The sequence below is a fragment of the Zootoca vivipara genome, chromosome 15 (genome assembly GCF_963506605.1).
Source record: "Zootoca vivipara chromosome 15, rZooViv1.1, whole genome shotgun sequence".
Lineage (NCBI taxonomy): Eukaryota > Metazoa > Chordata > Lepidosauria > Squamata > Lacertidae > Zootoca > Zootoca vivipara.
In genome coordinates, this window is record NC_083290.1 from 16,959,834 (window position 1) to 16,977,998 (window position 18,165).

Genomic DNA, 18,165 nt, shown 5'->3' on the forward strand with positions numbered 1-18,165 from the left:
TGTGAGTATTGTAAGAAGTTTATTTGATAAATTTGGAAAGTTTTCCCCCCACATTCAGAAAAAAAGCAGAGTATGAAAATTTACCTGTGGAATGTACAAAACCTTTCATTACCTTTATACAAAGAGGTGGTGTTTGGTAGCTTGACAAACTCCTGCAACAGCGTACTAAATATCTGATTTGTTTCATCTTGAATAAGTTCTTAAAGTAAACCTCGCGGAGTCCCAGTGCCTAGGGAAGGGAGCCTGGCACTCCCTGGGGCGGGGAGAAGTCAGAGAGGCAAGCCTGCTCCCACAGAGGCAAGCCTTCCTCCATCGGCTGCAGCACATGGCCCACCAAGGAGAAGGTGCCAACCCTGAAGGAAGGAACGGTTCCAAGATCTCACAGGACACCACATGCATTTTGCAACCAGAGCACACAGGTTGCCTCAAGGCTTGAGTCAATGACACCAGGTGTGGGGGCATAAAGGCCATAGAAGCAGAGCCTGTGCAACCTCTCTCCCCTCCCCCCTGAATAGGATCCCAGTGGATCAGCTTCTGCACCCCCTAGATGCCCACTCTTCTGATGGAACATCCCAGAAGGACCCAAGTGTGACAGTGGGCAAAAAGAGAGCGTTTTGTTCACAAAGCCTGGCTGGGTGGAAACTCTTCCTGCAACAACTGACATTTGACTGACGCCTCAGCTAAGCAGAAGGTGCCAGATATCATTCACTTTGCTTAGCCGTCCTTACACTCCCTGCTCCCATGCCCAGGCACCCTTCCTGAACAAGGCGAACACAGCTGGAATTGACAAGACACCACCCCTGGGATGTTGCCCATGTTAAGCTCCCGCTCCACACAAAGAGAGAGCCCTTCCTGACAAGTCCACGACCACGGCAGCTGCTGCAAGGAGGAGGCCACCCAGCCCGGCTCTGCTGGACCAGGAGAAGGAGCAGGAGGCAAGAGTGCCGCCTACTCAGTTGCCTCCAGGAACTCCGAGGTGAAGACAGCTTCCGCGTAATCCTCACAAAGGACCTGCAGCTCCGTGGCTACGTCCGCCAAGGCTTCCTCCGTCAGCTCCTCGGCCAGGCTGGAGGGGGAGAAGCAGGAGGAAGAGACAGTCAACAGGCAGTCGTCCAACTGGGAAGCAGAAGCCCCATTTATCATCACAGAGGGACAGATTCATTCCAGGTTTATGCAAATGTAAAAACAAAGGGGGTTAGGCTAGATGACCCTTGGTGTCCCTTCCAACTCTACAATTCTAATTCTATTGGGTAGCGGCTGTAGGGAAGGTTCCCTCCCAGAATTCTTTGCTTTTTCTTTTGCCATCTGCCCTGATACAGAGCTTCTGGGAAACTAGAAAGCATCCCTGCTATTTTGTGACCTAATAAAGGCTTAATAAAGGCATTGCTGTGATACAGATATTGGATCCTTCTTTGGCAGTGCATGGTGCGCCCCCTGGTGTCATCATGAGGAATCCCAACGGATGCAACACAAGAGAAGAGCAGCCTTGCCAAGCAGACTCAACTCCCCCTCCAGTACCTCTCTGCGATTCGCCAGGGGTTGAAGCTGCCCACCGCCTCATGGGAGATGCACCTCAGGTGCTGGTTGTATCGCACACTGTAATCGTGAATGCTCTGCAGCATGTTCTTAGGGACAGAGAGGAAGACGCCAGCCTCCTTCCGGCGGGGCTGCAACGACAAAGGCGGCACAGTCCCATTCCTGGGCTCCAGGAGCTCCTCCATCCCAGCGCTCTCTTCCTCCTCCTCCTCCGCAGCACTGGAAGCACAACCACACAAAGTGAGTGGCCATTCCTTGGCACAGCAGGAGCCCCAAAACCAGACCTGGAAAGGTCAAGAGCCAAATACCTAACCAATGTCACCGCTGGAGAAGTGCGGCGGTTGGCCACTGTGAGAACAGGATGCTGGACTATTAGATGGGTCATTGGCCTGATCCAGCAGCCAGGCTCTTCTTATGGGGAAGCATCAGACTCTTCCCATATGGTTCTTTCCTCTGCCTCTCTGGCCAGCCTCCCCTTTGGGCCAACTGCAGCAGCCCCTCCTGACACCAATTGTGTCTTAGCCCCTTAGGTGCCCCAGCCTGCCTGTGGTCCCTTCAGCACTGCTGCATCCAGGACCCTCCAGGGGAGAGAAGGCAGAAGAATCTACAGAAGGAGGGCTCCTCCTGCTGCCACCCCTTCTCACACCATGGGGAAAGCTCATCTTCCTCTTGTGAGTGTCCTTAGCGGCTGCTGTGGAAACCAGGAATGCCAGCGTGGTCTTGCTCTGGCAGGTGCCTTCCCTAGTGACCCCCTTTCTGTCCCTCCTTCTGCCCCAGAACCCAGCAACAGAGGGGTACCTTGAGCTGCCTTCTGATCTTCCTTCCCAGCTATCACATGACCTCTAGGCTATTAGAATATTCATAAACATTCCGTGACTCCCCGGCAACACACCCAACCAGGTAGTTTTCAGCCCAACCAGCAGCCCTGATGCATTTACTGGATCCTCTACTCACTTGGTGTCCAGTGGTGTTTCCAGTACAATGTCCACTTGGGACTCTGGGTGACTCTCCCGCCTAGTGATCTGGATGGGATGGGGAGTCCTAGGCTCTTGGCCTGCCTCTGCATTTTCTCTCTCTGGGAAGTGGAGAAAAACTGTATGCTACAACCTGGGGAGCTTTGCACGCCTTTCCTCATCTGCCTTTCCTGTTCCCGCATTCACAGAGAGGCAAGTTTTTCTTCCTCTCTCATAACACTAGAACTCCTGAACATCCAATGAAGCTGAACATTGGAAGATTCAGGAAAGAGAAAAAGGACTTATTCATGCAGCACAGTTACTGTCAAATTCCTTCCCACAGGAGGCAGTGATGGCTTCCAACTTGGATGGCTTTGAAAGAAGATCAGACAAATTCATGGAGGATAAGGCTACTGATGGCAACTACCCATGATGGCTATGTTCTGCTTCCACAATTGGAGGCAGTAATGCTTCTGAAAAGCAGTTGCTGGAAATTGCACAAAGGGGAAATTGCTCTTGTGCTCAAATCCTGAATGAGGGTTTCCCATAATGTCTGGGTATTTGGTTGGCCACTGTGAGAACAGGATACTGGACTAGATGAGTCATTGGCCTGATCCGGCAGGCTCATCTTATGTTCTTTCCAGGAATCATCACCTCTTGGGCCACCTGCCCCAACCCAAGAACCACCCCAAGAAGCCAGTTTTCCTCTTGCAAGTCAGAGGTGGCACAACAGCCGCAACAGAACCTCCAATACACGTGGAAGGAAATTGAGAAGCACACACAAAAGGCAGGGCTATTCCTTGATCTCTTGCCATCCCCTTGCCTTTTTTTCCCCAGGGAGGTGGGGTCTTCATTCACCCTCTGCTCCTTTATTTCCTACAAACACAAAAACACAAATCCTGACACTCACCCCATCTCTCTTGCCGAGCCCAGAACTCAGCATCAGAGTAAACAATCTGGTGGTACCGCCTGCGGACGGCCTCTTGGGAGCGCTGCAGGACAGAAAAGTTAATTTATTAATTAGCTTCATTTATATCTCACCGTATTTTCCTAGGAGCCCAAGGTGGTGTCCATGGTTCTCCTCATTTAATCATCACAACAACTCAGTGAGATATATTAGACCAGGAGATTGTGACTGGGCCCTGGTCTCAGGAGGTAGGGAGTTTGAAAGCACACTGCCTCACTGCTTTTGTTCGATGGAGATCTATCATTGTATGTGGGAACTATGCATACCATCAGATCCTGTTTGATAAGACTGTGTTTTGAAGAGTTTTGTAGAACCTTTCCATGAAAATTAATAAAAAAGTATTTAACCAAAAACAGGGAAGGGATTGTCTGCTATGGGGCAGGGGCCTTGGTATTAAGACATCAAGCATGGCCCCAGCCATCACCTCCCTCCCCACCTCCCCCTGCCACACACAGAGCAAGGCTGCCCCACTCCAGGATGCTACTGCCTTCCATGCCAGCCAGTTCTCAAGGGTTTTTATTCAATAAAAGCCATGGGAAGCTCCGCACCCCACAGCCTCTTCCTTCCCAAAGGAAAAGGCTCGAGGTCCAACATACCTCAATCTCCTCCATCCTTTGCAGCATCACCTCCAGGTCAGAGGGGCTGGAGAGGGTCTCAATCTCCTCACGCTGCAGCTCGGCAAAGTCCTCCAGACCTGGACGCGGGAGACCAAAAGGAGCCTGGCAACACACAAAGCAGGCGTTTGGAGCAGACTCCTCCCTACCCCTGGTTTAAAGGAAGACCCAGATCAGCCCCCACCCTGCCCCACCTCAGGCAAAGTCCATTCACGCACAGGCACCTGCCTGTCAAGCCAGCTAGATTCTCTCATCTCTCTTCTGCCTCCATAGATGTCCAGAAGAGGCTCAGAGGAGCAGGGATACGGGGCTCAAGGCCACTGTGGACAGGCAGCAAAAGGGGTCTCTTCCACCCGGGTTGCACCCGGGCCTTGACAATGAAGGAGGACACGAGGAGCTCTCATTGTCAGGGATTCTTCATCCCTGATCCCTGCATTGCAGGAGGTTGAACTAGATGGCCCTTGGGGTCCCTTCCAATGCTGCAACTCCATGATTCCACCTCCTCTAAAGTGGGCCAAGTAGCAAAACTTTCTCTGCCATGCCACATCAGCCAGGCAAGAGAGATCCCTTCATTTTCTGGATCTTGTCCTACCTTCCCAATATCCTGGCAGGCCAGCTCCTTCTGGCAGATGTTCCTTTCCAAGGAGCGGTTCACCTTCTAAGGAAACAAGAGGACACCACAGGACTTCCTGCACAGTCCCAGACCCTTCCTGGCAGATGTGTTGTGAGGCTAAAATGCTCCTCTGAGTGGGCAAGCAAGTGATTTGGCCAATCCCCCTACCCCCTTATAAGCATCAGGCATGACACCTATTCCAGAGCCAGGCTGCCTATTCAAGGCAATGATCCAGGCCTTCAAAACCCTAAATAATTTGAGGCTACCTGAAGGGCCACCCCACACCCACCAAACCCTCCCTGAGCTTGAAGAGCAGCCCCTGAGGCCGAGGGCTCTGGTCCACCATTGAAAGAGTCTCTTGGGAGCCAGGGAAAAGTCCATCTCTGTGGTAGGGGCCCCCTCAGGAAATTTGTGCCCCCGCTATCCTTTATGAAAACCCAAAAGCAAGTATTTTTCCAGGCTGCACTCAGGTGATTTTGGGGTTTTTTATTTTTGAAAACCATGCCAAATATTGCAGCATCCTAAGTTTTTTACTTTTATTTCAACACTCGGAATCTTAATAATGCTGCATTTGCTTGGCTTGCTGTAATTCGCCTTGGGAGGAGACAGACCCCAGAAGGTGGGCTGGACATCTGTTAAATGAGAGATGCGGTAGACGTCCTCAACAGGAAGTGATGTCGAAGACTGGGGAGTGGGGATGGGGGTGAAGGTTCCTGGCTGCTGCCTTACCTGCGCATTTGCCAAGAGGGGCTCCAGCCGCTCCCGGACAGCTCGCTCCACCGTCTCTGCTATCTGGGCTGCAGAGGCACCATCATCCCTGGTAGCATTGCGGGAAGTCCAAAAAATAGAACTCTATTAGAATTTGGCATTTCATGTTTAACACTTCACTCCCAGCTGGGGGTTTTGGTCAAGGCTGGGGTCTATTTCTCCACCTCCCTATTGTTTTCTCACTGAAGGGAGCCTTCAAAATTGATCCCAAAGCAAGAACATTCCCAAGAAACGTTCCCTCGCAGTTGACTGCAAATTTAGCATGAGAAGTTTAGAGAAAGGGAAATCCACCAAAAGAGCCCTAAGTGAAAGAAGATTCCAGGTCAACCTGAGCATTTCCTTTTCTGGGGATGCTCGACTCTTTTCTCCCACCTCTGCCGCCTCTCTCCCTGGCCTTGGCTCTCTGCCTCTGGGACTTTTCTCCAAGTGCCTGCAAGGAAATTTGGGTTGGGGCAGGGGGGGAGGGAGTGAGAGAAGCAATTGCCATTATTGCAGTGGTGGTTCCAACCTTGAAAAGTTGGGCATTAGCTGTAGCTAAAGTTTTGCATCACACACTGGACAATGAGTGGAATCTAAAAGTGCTACCTTCCCTAAACCTGGTACCTTCCTGATGTTCTGAACTACAACTCCCACCTACCCTGGATAGCATGACTGAAGGTCCCGGGTTCAATCCCCAGTAGAATCTCAAGGTAGGACTAAGAAAGGCCCTGAAACCCTGGAGAGCTTCTACCAGCTGTTTACATAACACCAAGTTGGATGATGGATGAAGGGCCTGACTAAGCATCTTCCTAGGGAAGAGGCCACTGTAGCCTCCTAGCAGAACCTACACGTTGCATGCAGAAGGTATTAGGTTCAATCCCCACCAGCATCTCCAAGATGCGACTTTTGTAGAGAGACCCCTGCCAGGAAATGTGGACGGCCCCTGCTGCCAGGTAATGCAGATGAGGCTGAGCTAATGGACGCAGATGATCTGAATGTGGGACAAGGTCTCTTCACACATTCCAGCAGGTACAGAAGGGGCTGCTGTGTGCTGCTCCCTGCTCAAGTAACCTGGCTGACTCCATCCCACACCGCCGCCTCATCAGAGATGCTAACCTACCGCTGAGGTGAGGCCAGGGGGGAGGAGAGGCTGGGAGGCACCCAAGGGACCCGGATATCGCGGGTGGGCGGCTTCGTCTCCTTGAGCCGGAAGGCGATGGTGGGCTCCTGGAAGCGGGCCTGCTTAGCCTGATGAAGCTGCACGCTTTTTGCCCTGGAAGGGGGCCTGTTTCCCTTGAGAGAGATAAATAACAGTAAGAAAAAAACATGCATTTCCAGACAGCTCAAGCAGCTCTTCTTCAAAACAAGGCACGCCTTTCACCTCAACCACTGTAATTCTGGAGAAGTGAAGGCCAAGACGTGACAGCATGGCAGAGGTAGTGTCTGGCAGCACCCAAAATTAAGCCAAGAGACAGGGCGGATGATTATACGTCTACCTACCTGCGGTCTGGTGGGGAGAAGCACGCCTCTCTTCCGGGGGGGTCTCCCCACCTCAGGGCCAGGCCTAGTCTTCACATGCCCCAGTGCCTCCCACTTGGCCTGCCCCACTGCCTCTCGCTCTGGAATGGGCAGGCCCTCAAGGGCTGCCATGTTGCAGGGACTGCTTCGACTGTGAGGCACCAGGAGCCCATCAGGTCCTTCATGTTCATCTAAAGGCAATGATGACAAGGCTGCTTGAGCATAGGAACTGGAAGCTCTCAGGGGCAGCCCCTAAAGGCTGAATGCCATGGACAGGCAGCAAAATCTATGGGGTGCATTTTGCTCTCTCCTGGGCCACCCCACCTCCTCTTAGTTCCTTAATTCCATCCCCAGTGCACCCTAACCTATAAAAAGCATGATTCAGATTAATGATCTGCATGACTCACTAAGAAAGGTAATAACACATTAAAATTCAAAACAATAATTAATTGCACGTGTATTCAAAATGAATTAATTAAACAAAATCATTTTAAATGCAGCAAAATTGCTGAACTTGATCCAGTGAGGAGACTGAGAAATGATATGACAGCCATCTTCACATATCTGAAGGGCTTGCTTTCTGCTGCTCCAGAGAGGAGGACCCAAACCGATGGCATTCAAATGGCAAGAAAGGCAATTCTGACTCAACATTAGGAATAACCTTCTGTTGGTAGGAGTTGTTCAACAGTGGAATGGGCTCCCTTGGATTCTCCTTCCCTGGAGGTTTTTAAGCAAAGGTTGGATGGCCATCTGTCATGGATGCTTGAGATTCCTGCATAGCAGGCGGTTGAACTAGATGACCCCCAGGATCCCTTCCAACTCTACAATTCTACGGTTCTATATCAGCTTTTCAAAGTCTGGTAGTCACTGTCACTTCTAGCACCCCCCTGCTAACCCCTTGCCTCTTAGTGCCCTCCTAGGGAATCCCACCTCCAAGGGGTGCTACTGTCAACTTTGGAAACCACTGCTCTCTTCATAGAAAAATGCATTTCTTTTTGCAAACCTCCCTCCGCAGTCAGCTTCCCCTTTCTAGACCCCACAGCTGGAGCATGGTCCACAAACCATCAGTCACAACACCACAATGTTGGGCTTGCTTGGGAATCCCTCACTGCACCTCTGCCCACAATAATTATGGGGGCCAATGCTCAGATGGGCAAAACAAGGCCTCCACAGGGGAGATCACTGCTCAAACATGTGCAAACAGGCAAAGCAACCAAGTCTCTTCAAACTCAACAACCAGAAGACCCACCAGGGAGGAGCCTCCTGGCCACTGGTGGCTTTCTCGGCTCTGAGGCAGCAGCTTTCTTCTCTCTCTTCAGCCATCGGTTCGTGTCCATTACAGAGGTGGCTTGAGATGTAGAGATACTCCCTTTCGCTCCCCCTTTCTTGGGAGACTCCTTCTTGGACAGCAGAGAATCCAAATCCTGCCATGACAATTTGCACCTCAGATTAAATATGCAAAATGGGCTCATTGCAAAGCTCAGGCACACCCTCTCGTGATTCTCCTCCAAACAGAAAGCCCCTAAACAAGCCAAAGGGCTTGCCAAGCAATCTTACACTCAAGCTTGCTCTGATATTCAGCCTTAAGAGAACTTTAGTTAAGTCCTTGCAAGTTATTCACTTGATGAAAATGCCTCAAACAGCTGCCTAAATATCAGATACTCATCTAGGAACAGAGGAAGTTGCCTTACATGGAGTCAGATTAACAGCCCATCTAGCTCAGTACTGTCAACACTGACTGGCAGCAAAGGCCCTCCAGGGTTTCAGATATAAATGCACTCCCAGCCCCACCTAGATATGCCATTGGGGATTGAACCTGGGACCTTCTGCAGGTGAAACAGCTACTCTACCACTGAGCGGCAACCCTTCTGTCTAATTTCAGCTGGTAACTGATTTCAAAGAGCTGGGACTACAATACTAAAAGCCCAGTTCCTAGTCCATTCTAAGTGCAACTCTGGAGCATGCAAAGTGACGCACCTCTCAGCAGTGCCCCATCTGAGGAGTGGAGTTACTGGGCAGGGTCACCCAGTCCCTACTTGTTAAATGACATTTTTACAACAGCCGTTTAAAAAACAAAGGCTGTAGCCAACATCCCTTCAAAGCAGGCTGCCGGGAGGTGATCTCAGTTCTTTGCATAGCCACCAAAGAGCAGGTTAAAATAGGCACGGTGGCCGCTCTGTCCTTGTATCCCAAACCTGGAGGCCATGAAGTGATGCCCTCCTTCCACTGGCCCCAGACTGATTTGTGGGGGGCTGGATTTTCCCATGGGAGGCAGAGCTCTTCATCTCCCCCCTCCTCAGCCGCAAATGCTACACCCCCCAACCAAAGAAGCAATGACACCTGACCTCGATCTGCAGCAGCAGGTCAACGACTCTGTCGGGAAGGGAGGAGGAGTCTGTCTCGAGGCGGGCGGAGCAGAGGGAGAGCTGCCGGATGAGGTGGCCCAGCTCTTTGCAGTGGGCTGGGACTGGCTGCTCCTCCGGCTGGTCAGCAAAACGGGAGGCAAAGACCTGCAGGGCCCGGACAGCTCCCCGGTGGGCTGCTGCCAGCCTGGCCATGGCACGTGACTGCATCACAAAGGGAGGGAGGGTGAGAAAGAACTGAAGTTAGCTGGGCAGCCATGAGGAGAGGGCTGCTCTGAGCCAGGGCTCTTCTCCAAAACTTGAAAGGTTGGCTTATTTTCTGCTGCTCCAGAGGGGAGGACCAGCAACCAATGCATTTGAATGACAAGAAAGGAGAGTCAAACTAAACATTAGGAAGAACTTCCTGACGGCAAGAGCTGTTTGACAGTGGAAAGATCTCCCTTGGAAGGTAATACATTCTCCTTCATTGAAGTTTTTTAAAGAGAGATTAGGAAGCCATCTGTCAGTGATTCTTTAGCTGTGAATCCTGCATAGAGTTGGAATAGATGACTCTTGGGATCCCTTCTGGTCAAGGAGAGAAGCCAAGGATGCAAGAGCTTCATGGCAACACCAGAAGCAGAAGGTAGAACCAGAGGGGAAGTCTATCCCTAGCTGAATAGGATCATAGATTTTCTTCTATTAAGCACATCTGTTGTGATGTTTAAAGTAACTTTTACTTGTGGTCAGAACAGCAGCTGCTGAGAACCCCAAATGTGAAGTCCTTGGCCTATAAGTTACACAGAATTATACAAAGGGCTTCCCGCACCTTAGTTTTACACGAGTAGAAATTAAATCACATTCTCAGAGCAAAATCATGTCTGCACTATCAGAACTGGATGCCTGATTTAGCAGGAAAAGGTTGCCCATTTTCTATGAAACAGGCCCAAGGCTGAGATTTCTCCTGCAGAAACATTCTTCACACATTTTTCATATAGCCTGAGCCAGATGATTCTTCGAACAATATCCTTTCACATACGTTTTACAACTCTTCACATGTAGGCTACCTATCAATATCAATATGTTTATCCATTACAAGACCATCCTGGAGACAAGGGCAGATAGGTAGCCTGCAGGTGAAGAGATGTAAAAAAAAAAGTGTGTTGTTATTCTGTCTCTCACAGCTACAATAAACCTACCATTAAAATTATGGACTGGTCATTTCTTCGTCAGAGGGCAAACGGGCAAATTTAGCAGGGGATCAAATACTTTCCCCCCCTCACTGTATAGAACTTTTATTCCCAATGACAATGGAACTCACAGGTGGAAAAAACTGCTATTCTTATATATACTTAATATTTATTAAATTATTAAATATAATTTAATAATTAATAATAAGGGAATATTTAAATGAAATAATAATTCACCATCCCTTTGGAGCTGTGTTGTCTCTTTGTACTTTTGACCTTCCAGGCTGTGATGCTTTATGGTTTACATTTTTATTCTTTTTCTCTCTTTTATTGATAATAAAATTCTTTTAAAAGTGAAATCTGCCACAACACTTTTGAGGAGGCTCCAGCCTGGCCTGCATCATTGATCTTCCCACAGACTGTCCAGGGCAATTTCCATCTCTTACCTTCTTTGTGTGCTTTATTTTACGAGGGCTCAGCTTCTCCAGGTCGTCCTCTATTTCTTTTACCTGTTTCAAGAATGTTGCAAACAAATTAGGTAGATAAATCATGAGGAAACTTGAATTTGAAGTGCTTGGTTTGCTGGTTCAGGTGAGAAGTTTTGACGTCCAGAGAAGCTTCTGCCCAAGGTAGGCAGAGCTGAAATCCAGGCCGCCCCACCCAGCTCCACAGGCCCCGCAGCTACCAGCACACTGTTCCCTGGGGCTCGGTTCTGACCTGTTGCTGGAGCACATACAGCATCCTGGCAGAGCGCACGGCCTGCTCCTGCCTCCGGATCTGGATGCGGCGCTCTTCATCAGGATCCAAAATTTCCTCACTTCTCTCTGAGGGGGGAAGGGAATGTTTAGCAAACACAAATGAAGGGGATAGGTTTGGAAATTTTGGAGAAGAAAGCAGAAAAGGCTGGCACAAAACCCCCAGTCGAGAGGGAAGGGTGATGAGAGACACCTCCCTCCCAGTTGGACACAAGGCTGCCTGGAAACAGCTCCACTTCCAGAAAATGTCCCAATGGCACTTTCCCCTCGCCCAAGGCAAAAAGCTAAAACTCAGTTCAAGGCGGCAACTCTGAGCTGCTTCCCCAGGAGGAAATGTGAAAGCAGCTGTCCAAATTTGTTATTATGTTGTTATTTATTACATTTATTGTTGTTGTTGTTGTTTAGTCGTGTCCGACTCTTCGTGACCCCATGAATGTGCTGGTATTACATTTATATGCCACCTTAAATGAGTTTAAGGTGGTAGTGCATAGTTCTCCTCCTCACAACAACCCTGGCAAGGCAGATTAGGTGGAGAGATAGTGACTGGCCCAAGCCATATAGGGGATTTGAACCCTGGTTCCCAGGTCACAGTCCAACACTTTAATCACTACAAGTGACTCCTAATATACGCAAATTTAACTTTTGTGCACAGGGAGCCAGAACATAATACCTGCATAAATGGGGAGCATTGCTGCCTCCGATCATGGAGGCTTAGCACAGTCATCATGGCTAGCAGGTGTTGAGAGCCCTTTCCTCCATGAAGTTTTCTCACCTCTCCTCACCAGTTCGTCAATCTTCTGGATGTAGTTCTGAAGCTCCTTCTGCAGCCGCCTGATCTCCAGGGTGCTTCTGTCTTCCTCCCTCTTGAAGGCTGGGGGAGGCCCGGGACCCGGATCACGGGTGGGGGGCGAGTCGGAGAAAGGCTCCGACTTGACCCGGGAGGGCGTGTAGAGGTAGACCTTGGCTCCAGAGCTGGTAGTCTCCACCTTGGGGCAGTAGCCCGGCTGACGTCCAAAAATCAAGTGAGACTTTGCCGCTACACTGCCAGACTTCTTTCCCTGAAGGGAGGTGGCCAGAGGGCCCTTCTCCCCCTTGGAGAAGTGCTGCCTCACCTGCTCTTCCAGGTGCCGTCGCTTCATGTCCCTCCTGGCCAGCTGCACAGCTAAGTTGAGCTTTTCTTCAGAGACAATGGAAAATGCCATGGAGCCCTGTGAGCTGAGCCCATCGCCAGCTCCCGGATCCCGTCTAGCCTCTGGGTGCGCCAGCTTCTCTATGATGATTGGGCGAGGGTTGCTGTAGCGGACAGCTAAGTTTTCTGGCAGGGCAGGAGCATCCCGACTGAACTGGAGCTGTGCCAAGCATTAAACAGCAAGTGTCAGCATGGGGGGAAAGGTACAAGCTTTGGGCCCATCAGCCACTTTTTTTTAGTACTGTATATCATTATTTTAACTTTTTGAATGTCTTATTGTTGCTAATTTTTCTTTGTGATAATTCTAGTGTTTTATCTTCATTGCAAACTATTTTGAGGCTGTTGTATGTTTTACAGTATAAACATATCACAAAAGCAACATGCCCAACCAGTTAGGCCAAAGAGACCTGGCAGGTTGGCACCCGAACCACAAAGCAAAGGCATCGTCCAGTACCTGCATCATACTCTGAGGGGCTCTTCCATCACTTTTGTCTGGCTGTAAATGAGATGCTGAAGGAACGCCAACCGCTGCTGGCTTTCTCAGCCCCATCACACCCGACAGAGCCGTGATGTCCAGTCATCTATGATGGTACTGCTGAAATACTGAGAGGAAATGAAAATATAAGAACTGACACCAGAATGCATTATATCTTGTAAACTATAAATATCTAAAGGGTGGAGCTCAAATGATCTTTTTTATATATGACATGGTTTTATTATACAAATATGAAAGCACATGACCACTCAGTGCCATCAACATATACAACTATCTGTCTCATTTAAGACTAAATAGAACCTTTATTCTCAATAATAATGGAACTCACAGGTGGAGAATACAAATAGTAAAGATTTATAAAAATGAAGTAAAATGAGTTTATACTTTATTTCCTCTTTGGAGCTGTGCTATATCTTTATACTTTTGTCCTCCCAGACTGTGACACTTTATGGTTTAAATCAGTTAGATTCTTAGTTCTCTTTCTATTATGCCTGCACTTATTTTGCTAACTCAATTAAATTTAAAAAGGAAAGTGGAGGGGGGGAAACTGCCACCAGCATATGCTCTATTTTCTCAAGACTATATCTTTATACTTTTGTCCTCCCAGACTGTGACACTTTATGGTTTAAATCAGTTAGATTCTTAGTTCTCTTTCTATTATGCCTGCACTTATTTTGCTAACTCAATTAAATTTAAAAAGGAAAGTGGAGGGGGGAAAACTGCCACCAGCATATGCTCTATTTTCTCAAGACTATTCTCTTACTGTTCAGCTCTCAGGCAAAAGAAGATACAAATTCCTAAGTCTGCCCAGATGCACAACCCACTCTCCCAAAATGCTGCCTCGGCACATAAAATGCTCAAAGGAGGAATGGAAATAAGGGCTGACAAGGTACAAAGGAGAAGAGCACAAAGAGGCTGGTTGGATCTCACCAAGCTGAGCTCTAATAGCAACTAGGGGTCCCTGGAAAAGCCCGCAACAAGGAAAGCATGAAGGCACAACCTCTCCTGTTGCTCGCCTTGGCTCCAGGGTCTGGTATCAAGAGGAAGACTGCCTCCTGCACTTTGTATAGCTATTAAGAAGAAGAGGAGAAGTAGGAAGAGAAAGCAACATTGCAGAGGGAATCCATAGATTCCTTCTATACAATTCCATGAGGAAGAAGGTGCAGGTGGCCTGCAGCTCCTCCTGCCCTGCCCCCTGGCATTTGTGCCTTAGTTACCAGATCTGTGGAAGGGCTCCTTTAAGGAGAAGCTGGTATCCATGTTCCACAACCTCACAGTACACGGCAGAGGGTTCAAATGGACACAAGCAACAGGCTGCTTCCTCTCTGCCAGTCAGTTCCTCCCGACAGCCAGTATTTTATACTGGGCCCTCCTGGGCAGAAGGCAGAGCCTGACCACTGTCTCCCCTGCAGTCTCCCTGTCTCCCCAGCTTATCAGAAGCTGCAGGCTACAAAATAAAGGCAAAGGGAGACAGCCCCTCTATATGTAGGCAAAGTGGCCCCTACCACATCCCATGCTGTTTGGACTACATAGGAGTGTTCGGTTGGCTCCTGCCGCCTACAAAGATACAGCCTCTTGTAGTTGCCCGGGGATCTGGGAGCTCCCTGCTTGACCTGGACTTCAGGCTGCACATGGGCTGCTTCCCTTGAGAGCCTCCGAGGTCCCACGGAACTGGGGAGCTGGAAGAGGCCAGCTCAGCCCCTCTGTCGCCGCACAGCCACCCGCCCACAGGGTCGCTGCAAGCTCTTCGTGTCTCTTGACAGGCAGCTGCTGAGGTGGCGGGTGCGCAGGACATAAAAGGCCCAGCCGCTATCACCCTTGTGCTAGAATAGATGGAAAGCGCAGCAGATGCAACACACCCCACTGGGTCAACCAGGCGAAACAGCACAAACTGGTCCGTAGAGGAAAGCGGAGGAAGCCTCCATGCTCAGGGGCAGTCTATCTCCCTCCCTCCCCGACCACCTTCGCCCGTACCAGGGAGCCCGGCGGCGAATGGGTGAGGTGGCGGGCCCGGCCTGCCTTCCTCGGTTTCTCCCTCCTCGGAAGAGGCCGAGGAGGACCCCACCAGCAGTAATGCCGCCGCCACAGCCGGGCGGCCAAAGAGAAACCGCGCTATGGCCGACACCACTTCCCTCTTCTCTCCATGGTTTCCCTGGTAACCGCGCGCCGCGAAGGCCGCCGGGAAACGGCTGGGGAAGTACGGGGGCCGACGAGAGACATCTCGGCGTGCAAGGGAAAGGGCCTGCTTGCATGTCCCAGCGCGGCCGCCGTCGTGACCGCGCGCCCCGGTGGGCGGAGCCTTCCTGGGTCTACTTTCGCCTTCCGGGTCTGCTTTTCCCTGCCTGACACCGCGCGTGTCGATCCGCCATGGGAGGCTACGAAGAGGTGGCGGTGAGCGGCTACGAGGAGTTCTCGACCGCAGTCCAGAAGCGCCGCGACCGGCAGATCTTCGCTTACTTCAGCGGCACGAAGGACCCGGAGAGCGGCACCAGCTGGTGCCCGGACTGCGTCACCGGTGGGGAATCCTCCACCTCCTGATATGCACATATTTGCATATGTTTGCATGAGGGAGGGGCAGCTCCGAATATTGCCCTCTCTCTCTGCGCCTCAGTCTTCCTCCTCCGCCCCATTCTGTAAAATGGGTGCAATAACGCCGGCCGACCTTGCTAGGCTGTTGTGCCGATTCGTTTTATTCACGTAAAAGTCACTTCTAAACTGCTTCCTGGCTGGGGGGGGGGCGTCTAAAACTGCATGCAGAATTACCACCTGAGGTGTGGGTTTTCCCTAGGGAAGTGATGAGGCAGGGGGCGCTGGAGGTGAAAATGGGTATCAGGCTTTGAAAAGCTGGTATCACTGGATCAAGTTCATCAGTTTTGCTGAACTAATTCAACTAGTTTTAATTGGATATTTAACCAAAGTGCATTCCCCCCCCTCATTTTGAATTATTTAGTGGGTCATGCAAACCACTGTTCTGAATAATGTTTAGGGTAGGGGGCTCTGGCAATTAATTTATCGAACCAAGGGGGGCAATGGCCCCAAAATGTTTGGGAACCACTGCAGTAAAGCAGTGATGAGATAACACCCTTGATGCACATTAATGCACTCTAAAGTGTTATGGCTACCCAATTAGCCCCCATGCTGTGAACCCAACAGGAATGATCCAGCCCCAATTGGGCTCCATGCAAGGGAGAGGAGGGGGTTGCTGGTTCAGGGTGTGTTAGAAGTGTCCGGCGTGATCAGATGGGTTGGTAAGCAGGCTGCTTTTGCTTTCTTTCAGCGGAGCCCATTGTACAGGCAGAGCTCAAGTACCTGCCAGAAGGATCAGTGTTCATTTACTGCCAAGTAGGAGAAAGAAATTAGTAAGTATAATGTGGAGCGAGTTGGGGAGAATGCAGAGCACGGATTTTGAGCAGGGAGCCAATCCAGTGCTGGGTTTTGTTCATGCAAAGGTCCTTTAAGTGAGCTCTGCCAGCTTTTAGGAATGGCTGTTGTAGAAAGCAGGACATTTTGCGCGCCCCCCCCCCCAATGTTGCACCTATTCACACCAGAATGGACACTTAATTTATCCTGGTTCAAGTACAGCCTTGCTTGTGCAGGTTTGCTTGGAAGTCACTTCTTTCTCTAACAAGGTATAATTATTATCATTGTCATAATCATACTCCAAACAGTATCAAGGTGACTCACAATAAATCTAGTCAAAATGAAAAATTACATAAGGAATTTGATTTGACCATCAAGAGGCAATAATCAAAAAGCTACACCCTCCCTACAAGATCACTATTAAAATCAACCAGATAGAAATGTCTTCCAAAACAGCAGATAAAAATTAACTTTCAAATGCCTGAGAAAGAAGTCTGATTGGCATTGAAAATATTTTATTCTGGTTTTCATTGAGGAGTGCATTTAAGGAGGAGATGGTTACAACTGAGAATGCCCAATCTCTCTTTGCCAAAAGGGGTCGCTTGGACTGCCTGGCCAAACCATAAGGTTTGGGGTCTGGAAATATACTGTACCCTGCTTCACCTCCCTTTTCTCAGGGCATTTAGCCTTTAAGGTGAGACTCCTCCCCCCTCCCAGGTCACAAGTAATTAGTCCTCACATGTTAATCTTAATGAAATTTCCCCCCTGAAAACCTTCATGCCTTTTAACCTAATGCCTTTTAAAACTATTGCCCATTTTTATCCCCCCCCCCCCCAGTTGGAAAGATCCCGACAATGAATTCAGAAAGAATCTTCATTTAACTGGAGTGCCTACACTACTTAAATATGGGACTGTAAGTATTTTCAAATGTGATGGATGGCTTGGAGTCCACATTGACATGGTCGGAGGGCTCTGTGCTGATTATTCCAGTATTGCAAACAAATTTTCCTGTTTCTTAATACTGTCTCTTTAGAGCTGTGCTCTTACGCTTCCTGAAAAAACTGTGCAAATGTCTACAAAGCCATTCAGTTTTTGTTTTTGTTTTTGTTTTTTAAAAAAGATTCAGCTCATGTTTACGTACTCAGTTTGAAGACCCACTGTGTTCAGAGCACTGGATTCAGACTGACTCCCAAGTAAACATGAGTAGACCATTAAGTTACTCTCTTGTTACAGCTGAATTACCTCTCCGCACTTGTAGCTGGAACCAATTTGATCCCTGCATGACTTAGCTTTGGACTCTGCTACACACTTGTTAACCAATGATTAAATGTTTCACAACATTTCCCTTTAGGTGCTGAGCTGCTCATTTAGAAAGATACAAAACAACCTTGTTGTCAGTGTGGAATTCAAGCTGTGCAGCTATTCAGAAACCTGGCAGTGTGCCAAAGTAGGAAGGGATACTTACTTACAGGATGACTTTCATCTCCTGCAGCTTCTCTTAACCATTTACTATGTTTGTTTCAGCCTCAGAAGTTGGTGGAACAGGAATGCTTTAAACCAGACCTCGTGAGGATGCTGTTCACAGAAGACTAAATTGTTTCCGCTCTAATGAAAAGAGTTTGCTGCTACCAGCTAAGGAGCTGACCAGAATTCCTTCAGAGGAGACCAATCATGTCTTAAAATACAGACAAATGAAGTTTGCAGCCTGCAAGCCAATTGAGTTAAATAAAATTTTCTTTTGATTTTGTACCATCCTATAATAGTGTATCATCAAACTGAAGCAGATATGTGATGTGTTAACAATGTGAAGTACACAGAGTTTTTATAAACAAGAAGACAGGTCCCTGCCCTCAAGGATCTTACAATCAAAGTCAGACAACAGGGGAGA

At 49.2% G+C, this 18,165-nt stretch overlaps 2 protein-coding genes across 3 annotated transcripts; one reads left to right on the forward strand and one right to left on the reverse strand.

Moving 5' to 3' along the window:
- On the reverse strand, positions 1 to 15,116 carry KIAA0753 (KIAA0753 ortholog). 2 transcript variants are annotated; one of them, XM_035138854.2, is made up of 17 exons: positions 14,892 to 15,115; positions 12,876 to 13,024; positions 12,005 to 12,581; positions 11,195 to 11,301; positions 10,924 to 10,986; positions 9,294 to 9,515; positions 8,198 to 8,372; positions 6,931 to 7,139; positions 6,551 to 6,723; positions 5,780 to 5,881; positions 5,413 to 5,500; positions 4,663 to 4,728; positions 4,053 to 4,175; positions 3,400 to 3,481; positions 2,491 to 2,611; positions 1,519 to 1,755; positions 1 to 1,066 (listed from the first exon to the last, which is right to left on the reverse strand). In XM_035138854.2, the coding sequence occupies exons 2-17, from the start codon at positions 12,969 to 12,971 to the stop codon at positions 949 to 951; spliced, it is 2,559 nt and encodes an 852-aa protein (XP_034994745.2). In that variant the 5' UTR covers positions 12,972 to 13,024; positions 14,892 to 15,115; the 3' UTR covers positions 1 to 948. The 2 variants fall into 2 exon arrangements, with proteins under 2 accessions (XP_034994745.2, XP_034994746.2); XM_035138855.2 differs by lacking the exon at positions 5,780 to 5,881 and having other exon boundaries at positions 14,892 to 15,116.
- Positions 15,117 to 15,213: 97 nt separating this feature from the next.
- Positions 15,214 to 18,037, forward strand: TXNDC17 (thioredoxin domain containing 17). Its single transcript, XM_035138857.2, has 4 exons — positions 15,214 to 15,432; positions 16,195 to 16,276; positions 17,115 to 17,190; positions 17,802 to 18,037. The coding sequence occupies exons 1-4, from the start codon at positions 15,285 to 15,287 to the stop codon at positions 17,868 to 17,870; spliced, it is 375 nt and encodes a 124-aa protein (XP_034994748.1). The 5' UTR covers positions 15,214 to 15,284; the 3' UTR covers positions 17,871 to 18,037.
- Positions 18,038 to 18,165: the final 128 nt, after the last annotated feature.

What these genes read in the sequence shown, in the direction of transcription:
- KIAA0753 (XM_035138854.2), bottom strand. Translation starts at nt 12,971, where the DNA reads ATGGGGCTGAGAAAGCCAGCAGCGGTTGGCGTTCCTTCAGCATCTCAT. An exon ending in CCCCTCAGAGTATGATGCAG is followed by an intron (nt 12,582 to 12,875) that starts GTACTGGACGAT and finishes TGCTTGGCACAG; the next exon opens with CTCCAGTTCAGTCGGGATGC. An exon ending in ACCTGCTGCTGCAGATCGAG is followed by an intron (nt 8,373 to 9,293) that starts GTCAGGTGTCAT and finishes TTGTCATGGCAG; the next exon opens with GATTTGGATTCTCTGCTGTC.
- TXNDC17 (XM_035138857.2), top strand. Translation starts at nt 15,285, where the DNA reads ATGGGAGGCTACGAAGAGGTGGCGGTGAGCGGCTACGAGGAGTTCTCG. An exon ending in GTGCCCGGACTGCGTCACCG is followed by an intron (nt 15,433 to 16,194) that starts GTGGGGAATCCT and finishes GCTTTCTTTCAG; the next exon opens with CGGAGCCCATTGTACAGGCA. An exon ending in CAAGTAGGAGAAAGAAATTA is followed by an intron (nt 16,277 to 17,114) that starts GTAAGTATAATG and finishes CCCCCCCCCCAG; the next exon opens with TTGGAAAGATCCCGACAATG.